The sequence below is a fragment of the Lipotes vexillifer genome, unplaced genomic scaffold, assembly GCF_000442215.2.
Source record: "Lipotes vexillifer unplaced genomic scaffold, Lipotes_vexillifer_v1.1 scaffold40, whole genome shotgun sequence".
NCBI classification, from domain to species: Eukaryota; Metazoa; Chordata; class Mammalia; order Artiodactyla; family Lipotidae; genus Lipotes; species Lipotes vexillifer.
In genome coordinates this window covers 2,812,129-2,820,821 of record NW_006771578.1, presented here as the reverse complement: position 1 = coordinate 2,820,821, position 8,693 = coordinate 2,812,129, and the positions used below count along the sequence as shown (strand labels likewise).

Here is an 8,693-nt window from a genome sequence, read left to right as displayed (position 1 = left end):
TTCCTGCTTTGGGGATTCTACCATACAAAAATAAAATCTCTGATATATAAGAATGCATTAACAACAACAACAAAAAAGAATGCATTAACAAACAAACAAAAAGAATACATAAACACACAAGTCCTTTTTTCATAGCATGTGTACAGTGGCAAAAAACATTAAGATTCATAAGAATTTGCAGAATTAGTATGGTATGTTCCCATGTACCTTTCAATGATAACATCTTACACACAGCCACAGTACATCATCAAAACCAGGAAATTGACACTGGTACATCACTACTACAGATTTATTCGGATTTCACTAGTTTTTATATCTAAATTTTGTGTGTGTATATAGTACTATGGAATTTTTATCATATGTATAGATTCATGTAACCACCACTAAAACTGGAATACAGAACTGTCACATCATCATAAAGAAACCCCTTCATGTTATCCCTTTATAGTTACACCCTATCCCCAACCCTAACCCCTAACAACCATTGATATGTTTTGTATTATAATTTTGTCATTTCAAAAATATTATATAAATGGAACTATATAAAACCTTCCAAGATTGACTTTTTCACTCAAATGAACTATTTTCCATCTGTTGTTTATGTCAATAGTTCTTTTTATTGCTGAGTAGTATGCCTTTATATGGATGTACTACAGTTTTTTTACTCACTCACTCATTGAAGGATATTCGAATTTTTTCCAGTTTGGGGTTATCACAAATAAGTTGCTCTGAACGTTAGTGTACAGGTTTTTCAACATATATAGCCAGCTGTTTCAGCACCAATTGTTGGAAAGCTTTTTCTTTACCCATTGAATAGCTTTGATGTCTTAATTGAAAATTTATTAACTGGACAAGTATAGATCTATATTTGGACTCAATTCTGTTCCACTGATCTGTCTATTGCCATGTAAGGAACATACTCCCTTGATTACTTTAGCTTCATGGTAAGTCATGAAATCAGAGAATCGAAGTCTTCCAGTATTGTTTTTCTTCCTATAGATTGCTTTGGCTACTCTAGATCCTCTGCAATTTCATGAAGACTTTAGAATAGGATTTCTGATTTCTACACAAAAATCTGCTGGCCTTTTCATTGGGATTATGTTGAGTCCAAAGATCAACTTGAGAAGAGGGTACGTCTTAACAATACTAAATCTTCTATTCCTTGAACATGGTATGTCCCTCCATTTATTTAGGTTTCTGTATCTCAACACTATCGTAGTATTCAGTGTGCATGCTGTTAAATTTGTAACTGTGTATTTTATATATCTTAATGCTATTGAAAGCAGAATAAAAATCTTTTTATTTAAAAAAATTTATATTTTCCAATTGTTTACTACTAGTATATAGAAACACAATTGAATTTTGTATAGATTTTATATAGATTTTGAATAGATTTTCTGTGACCTTGCTAAATTTACTTATTGGTTAGAGTATCTTTTTGAAGATTGCTTAGAATTTTTTATATGTGTAATAGTGCTATGTGCATATAAAAACAAATTTTCTTCTTCCTAATTTGCATGCCTTTATTTCTTTTCCTTGACTTAATACACTGGACTTCCAGTACAGTATTAGAATTGGTTAGAATAAACATCCTTGTCTTACTCTTGATTTTACAGAGAAAACATTCAAAATTTTACTATTAAGTATATTGTTACCAAGTTTTTTTAAGATGCACTTTATCTGGTTGAGGAAGTGTCATCTTATTTCTAGTACTGTATGTTGAACATTTCTATTAAAATTGGATGTTGAATACTGATAGTGTGGTAAATCACATCGCAAATCAACACTGTCTTTCTAAAATAAATGACATTTGGTTATGAGTATTATCCTTCTAACATATTATTGGATCCCATCTGGTTTTATTTTGTTAAACGTTTTTGCATTTACTTTTAGGAGGGATACTAGCAAGTAATTTTCTTTTCTTGTAACATCATTTACTATGGGTATCTGCATCATGCTGGTCTAATAAAATATATTGGGAAGTGACTATTCCTATTCTATGTTCTCAAAGTTTGTGTAAAATTAGTATTATTTCTTCCTTGAATGCTTGCTAGAATTTACAAGTCAAGACATCTGAACCTAGAATTTTCTCTGTGAGAAGATTTTAAATCATGAAACTAAACGTCTTTAAAAGATATAGGACTACTCAGATTTTTACATGTTTTTTTGTCAGTTTTGCTAAATTGTATCTTTAAAGAACTGTGTTCATTTCACTTAGGCTGCTGAATTCATTGGCATAAAATTGTTCACAATATCCCTTATGGATTCTTTTAATAGCTGTAGAATTTATAGGACACCTCTTCTTTCATTCCAAATATTGGCAATTTATGTGTTCTCCCCTCCTGCTTTGGCTTTTTTCAGCCTTTCTTGATCTGTCTAGCTAGGATTTATCAATTTTATTAATCTTTTCAGAGGACCAACTTTTGGTTTCATTGATTTTTCTCTATTGTTTGCTCATTTTCCATAGATTTCTGCTATTTTTATTTCCTTCATTCTGCTTAGTTTGGATTTAAATTGCTCTTGTTTTTCTAGCTTCTTATGGTAGGAAGCTTAATTTATTTTAAAATGTCTTATTGCTTGGGATAAGCATCTAGAACCTTAAGTCTCCCTTTAAGCCTTGCTTTAGCTTTATCATAGATTACGATACGTGTTCTCATTATCATTCAGATAAAGTATTTTCAAATATCCCTTTTAATTTCTTTAATCTATGGATTATTTATAAGTGTGTTATTTAATTTCAAAATATTTGTAAGTTTCCCAGAGAGTTGTTACTGATTTTAAATTTAATTCCATGTGGTCAGAGAACATTCTCTTTATGATTTCAACCCTTTTAAATTTATTCAGACTTTTTTTTTTTGCAGTATGCGGGCCTCTCACTGTTGTGGCCTCTCCCGTTGCGGAGCACAGGCTCCGGACGCGCAGGCTCAGCAGCCATGGCTCATGGGCCCAGCCGCTCTGCGGCATGTGGGATCTCCCTGGACCAGGGCACGAACCTGCGAACCCTGCATCGGCAGGCGGACTCCCAACCACTGTGCCACCAGGGAAGCCCCAGACATGTTTCATGTGTCACCAAATAATCTTGGTGAATGTTCTTTCACTTAAAAATGTGTATTCTTTAGTTGTTGGGCACAGCGTTCTACATACATTAATGAAGCTGAGTAGGTTTACAGTGTTATTCAAGTCTTTGATTTCTGGTAATGCTCCTTGTTGTGAAGCCTACTTTGTCTACTATTAGTAAAGCAATGCCAGCTTTCTTATAATTAGCATACCTACAAGTTTTGATGCACATAATGAAGATGAGAGTAGTTAAAACTCATTAAGAAAACACAAATGGTTATTAAAATCCACTGCTTACTAATTTATGTGAAATAATATCTGATTAAAATATACATGTATATATAACTATTTCATGCACTGACCTCATCAATAAAAGGTATTAGAACCACAGCTTCCCATTCCTGTTGCTTCCCATTTAGGTCAGTTTTAAAATCAGGTGGATAATATTCTATAATTGGCGAGTCTTCATTTGTCATCAAATGCTGTGAAAATATAAAATAGCGTAATAGAAATGTAACAACTAATATCAATGTAGCTTTTTGTTAATATATTTATAATATTTCTTCAATTGTTACAGTTTAAAATTTCTAAGCAAAGCAAAAGTAAATTTTCACATCTTAGATTAGTTGTAATATACTTGTTATATTTTGATTTTCAAGTATGAGGCTTCTAATTTCACCACCGTTCACCACTTTCCTGTTCCACTAACCTAGTTATGTAGCAAAACTATCTTTACTCTGAATTTTATCATTTCTATCTTTTATTGTCTTTTCACTTTACAAGGCCTATCTAAACTGTTTTCCCATTCAGACTTCAGTTCATTTCACACACTCCATTTTTAACCTTAGGCAATTTATTTTCATGTCCTAATCAACTGATTTTATTAAGTTATATAAGAACTAAGATAATTTAAAAAGAAAAAAAATCCTAAAATCCAAAATCTCTTTACTACCATAGCAAAGATAAGAAGTTCAATATGACATTTTTATTAGAGATTTTATAACAGAAGTAAATAAAGTTAAAGATGTCTTCTAGGAAAGGAATATGGAAGATTATAGCATATTAGAAATATATTAGAAATAGCATATTAGAAATAGCATATTTCTCAAGGTAATATTCAAAGTATTTAATAATCAGCAAGTCATGAGCATAGAACAATCAAAACAGATGTGGCTATAAAAACCTGCATGGTTACTGGTCCAGAGTGGTTGAGTATCAATCCTTAATGTATGTGAAGGCAGGAAAAAACCATCAAAGAAACTTAAGAAAGGAAGGCCAGGGGCCAGGATGAAGGACAGGTTAAGTTTCAGAAAGATACAGAAGGAAGCCTGATACTGTTCAAGCAGTGAAGGCAGGTGTGTGTGTTTGTGTTTATATGTGTCTACTCCAGTTCCTGGTACCAGACCATGGAATTAGAAGAAGAGATTGATGCTCTAGAAGAACTAAATGAAGTTTACTCTCAGAATCAGCTTAGCAGGCTTGGCGTAATTTTGGTGACTCAATCACCCCTGAAATATCTTTCTCCTGTTATGTGAAATATGTTAACCAGAGAAAAACCTTTTATTCCACAATTTGATAAATGAAATGCTTAAAATCCAAATATAAACGGAGGTGATACTTTTGTTGACATAAATAACTTATCAGAATCATCTATATTCTAACAGGTAGAGGGTAAAAGAGAACTGAAATGAAATCTGTAAACGTTTGGACAAAGTAGATGGCTTCGGATTTTGCCTATCTCAGTTTACTTTCATCAGTGCAGAGACAAATTGAAGATGTGCTTAAAGATACTGAAAATAAAGAATCTATGCTCTGAATGGCTTAGGAAATTTGTTTGCATTTTTAAAACAAAGCTAACTTGGGGACTTCCCTGGTGGCACAGTGGTTAAGACTCCACGCTCCCAATGCAGGGGGCCCAGGTTTGATCCCTGGTCAGGGAACTAGATCCCACACGTATGCTGCAACTAAGAGTTCACATGCCACAACTAAGGGGCCGGGGAGCCACAACTAAGGAGCTCACCTGCCGCAACTAAGGAGCCCACGTGCTGAAACTAAGGAGCCCACAGGCTGCAACTAAGACCCGGCACAACCAAATAAATAAAAATAAAATATAAAACAAAGCTAACTTTAAATTAAGCAACTACTTTTCAAGGGACTTGTTTAAGGAATCCTATATTTGAAACTGAAAATAAATATATTTAGCTATTAAAGAAAATTGGGTATGATGTTTGTAAGTTTGCAGGAGGAGCTCCTAAATATTAAAAAGACCGTAAACACATTTAATTCTAAAACTCACCTGGTAGCATGTAGGAAGTAAATTTTTGCTAGCTGCTGGAAGTACAGCAAGAAGCTGTTCAAATGGCTTAAAAGGTTTTCCTAGTTCAAAATGGATTTTGAGTGTACTGATGTTGTGGATATCAGATAGGAAAGGCGCATAATGGTATGGATAAAACCTATAAAACAAAACTGAGTTTTAAACAATCGGCAATTTTATGAAACAGGTCAATAGTAAGTATATACTTTTCCATATTCTATTTTAACAACACATGGCAATAATTCTAAAGACAAAAAATCATTCATAATTCTGCTACTTGAATATAAAAAATCAGCAATGTTGGAGAATTTAGGTCATTTGATGGCAACAAATATTCTATTTCCTTAATTTTTTAAGTGCAGTTTCACACTCAAAATTTGGATGCATGTAAGATATATATATTAATAATACATAAATATATATAATATATAATTTATTATTTATATATATAAATAATATAATGGCTGTTCAGTTTCGAAAATGTTGACTGTGAGTCTTCCAAACAACAGATTCTTAGAACGAAGTAATGAGGTAGTCAGAAGACGTTCAGTTAGCTCATGTGGGCCTGAGCTTCTCTCATAAGGACAGAGGGAACAGTGAGTCTGAGCTCATATGGCTGTTACTAGTCAGGTCTAAGAACTTTTATCTTTGCATTAGTATATATATATTGTGTTTGTGGTAGGGATTAAATCACTTATCAATCATACACACCAACTATTTTTGTTTTTAATACCTTCCCATATTTAACTACAGAAAAAATATTTTTACAAAACTTGAAACATACAATTTTTAAAAAACTTTCAATGTTCTTTATGTTTGACTAAAGATACCAACAAAACAATGAAGAAATTTTTTTTTTTTTTTTTTTTTTGTGGTACGCAGGCCTCTCACTGTTTTGCCTCTCCTGTTGCGGAGCACAGGTTCTGGGCGCGCAGGCTCAGTGGCCATGGCTCATGGGCCTAGGTGCTCCCTGGCATGTGGGATCTTCCTGGACCAGGGCACGAACCCGTGTCCCCTGCATCGGCAGGCAGACTCTCAACCACTGCGCCACCAGGAAAGCCCAAGAAATATTTTTATATTCCACAATTATATCATACTTCAAAAGGGTGGGAAAGTTTAGGAGGCAGAGTGGCATGTGAAACAAGGCAAAACGTATAGACTTTGGGAATCAGATAGCCTTGGACTTGAATCTTGGGTATATGTCATCTTGGAAAGATTACTTAACCTCTCTAATCCTCATCTATAAAAGGCAGAGAAAAATGCTTACTTTAAATAGTTGTGAAGATTATATGAGAACATGCTTTTCAAGTGCCTGGCCTTACGCCTGGTAATATAATAGGGCTAACTTATACTCACCCTCTTAAAACATGGCAAATCAAGGATTTTTGTCATAGAATACTCTTCAGAGATGCCCTGAGAATCATGTTAATTATTGCAAAGATTTGTAAAAGCTATTAGTAAGTGAAATCATGTGAAATTAATGCCACATTATTTTGCACTGGTCTGTTTTGCTGTTGGTGCTTTAAAACAGAGCCTAGCAGGTGTTCTGAAAACAAAACAAAACAAGCTATCTCATCACTTGAAAGTCTCTGCTTTTCCCTGCAGCATATTTTGGCTTGTTATTTTTTCTATTTCAGTGGATCGTTTGGAAATGTAGATGGAACTTGCTGGAATAGGAAACGAGACAAATTATTATTATTTCCAGGAAAAGCAAGTAATTCCTTTCTCCTTTCTTCTTTACCCTTCCCAGTCTAACATTCATATAACCCATTCTTCAATAATTACTGATAGAAAAAATTTTTCAAACACAAAAAAATGTAGAGAAGAATATAATAAACAATCCCACTTAATTACTGCTCAGACCCATTAATTATCAAGACTTTGTCACACTTCGTTCATTATAACAGAAAATTTTAAATCCTTAGATTAACAGAGAGCTTTTATTATGGGCCATCTGCTATAACTGGAAGTATCTTTGTTATAAAAGGGTCTTTTTAAAGTATTTTCATATAAAAAAGATTACCTGTATTTCATTTAAACTTGGCTGTATCTTTTTAAAAATACTATCATAAATAGAAATAAAAAGAAAAGAGATTCTCAAATGAGCTTACAGTAGAATGAACCATTATAAAAGACAAAACTTTTTGTTTTTATTCCCTCACCAGCTCCAGGACTGAACTCCATGATAGTAATAATGCAAAATCCACTGTATCGCCTGAACATAACATGCAGCTTGATCAGCCAGAAAGTCACTGAAAATAGAAAAGAATATTTTCATTATAACATTATTTTTTGAAGACAGGCCATTGTGTTTAGAGCATGATATCTCCTGGTATCACATTCTGCCTCACGTTTTATTTAATCAATGAATAAGCCAAAAACTGCAATCAGAAAAACTCTAAAATATTATTTTTTTAAAATTCCATCATGCCAGATTAAAGGTTTGCCTTATAGTTTTCCTAAACCTACCATCAGAATACTTAAACATGCTGTGCATATTTATTCAGTCAATGTACTGTGCCTTTGGTTTAAAGTTTGAGAATTCAGTTAATGAAACTTTCTATAATTTGGCACTACCAATTCCTTAAATATTCAGGGTGTGATGAGAGATAGGGATGGGAATCTTCTTTATTTGGGAGGATGCCTGAGAGAATCACAGGAGGAAATCAGAAGATCTTAAAATCTGGTTACAGAGCTAGAACACACTTTGAAAAGTGCGATATCCACTGAACAATATTCCCTCTAATCCCTTTTTCTCAAAAACCATCATTTAAGGTAAAATAATCACACACACATTACACATGCACACTACACACACACATACACACACACAGGAAAAAAGAGCATTCTAGGTTAAACCCCAAAGTGGCTATAAACCTTGTTAGTGTCTATTACCAAAATTCAGGTAGAGATACACTTAGAAATTCTAGATCTACATTATTTCTGGGAACTACGCTTTTTATAAAAAAAATAAATTTATTTATTTTATTTATGGATTTTTGGCTGTGTTGGGTCTTTGTTGCTGCGTGCGGGCTTTCTCTAGTCGCGGCGAGCGGGGGCTACTCTTCTTTGCAGTGTGCAGGCTTCTCATGGCGGTGGTTTCTCTCGTTGTGGAGCATGGGCTCTAGGTGCGCGGGCTTCAGTAGTTGCGGCACGCGGGCTCAGTAGTTGTGGCTCACGGGCTCTAGAGCACAGGCTCAGTAGTTGTGGCGCCTGGGCTTAGTTGCTCCACAGCATGTGGGATCTTCCCAGACCAGGGATCAAACCTGTGTCCCCTGCATTGGCAGGCAGATTCTCAACCACTGGGCCACCAGAGAAGCCC

General features: G+C 34.2%; 1 protein-coding gene across 3 annotated transcripts in view; it reads right to left on the bottom strand.

The window, feature by feature from the left end:
- The window catches only part of XRN1 (5'-3' exoribonuclease 1), a 93,209-nt gene that overhangs the window by 60,999 nt on the left and 23,517 nt on the right, over positions 1–8,693 (bottom strand). For all 3 annotated transcript variants that reach the window (XM_007446951.1, XM_007446949.1, XM_007446950.1), the window contains exons 13-15: positions 7,534–7,623; positions 5,354–5,510; positions 3,420–3,539 (exon numbers count right to left, since the gene is read on the bottom strand). In XM_007446951.1, the coding sequence (XP_007447013.1) occupies positions 3,420–3,539; positions 5,354–5,510; positions 7,534–7,623 (367 nt within the window). The remainder of the gene's footprint in view (positions 1–3,419; positions 3,540–5,353; positions 5,511–7,533; positions 7,624–8,693) is intronic.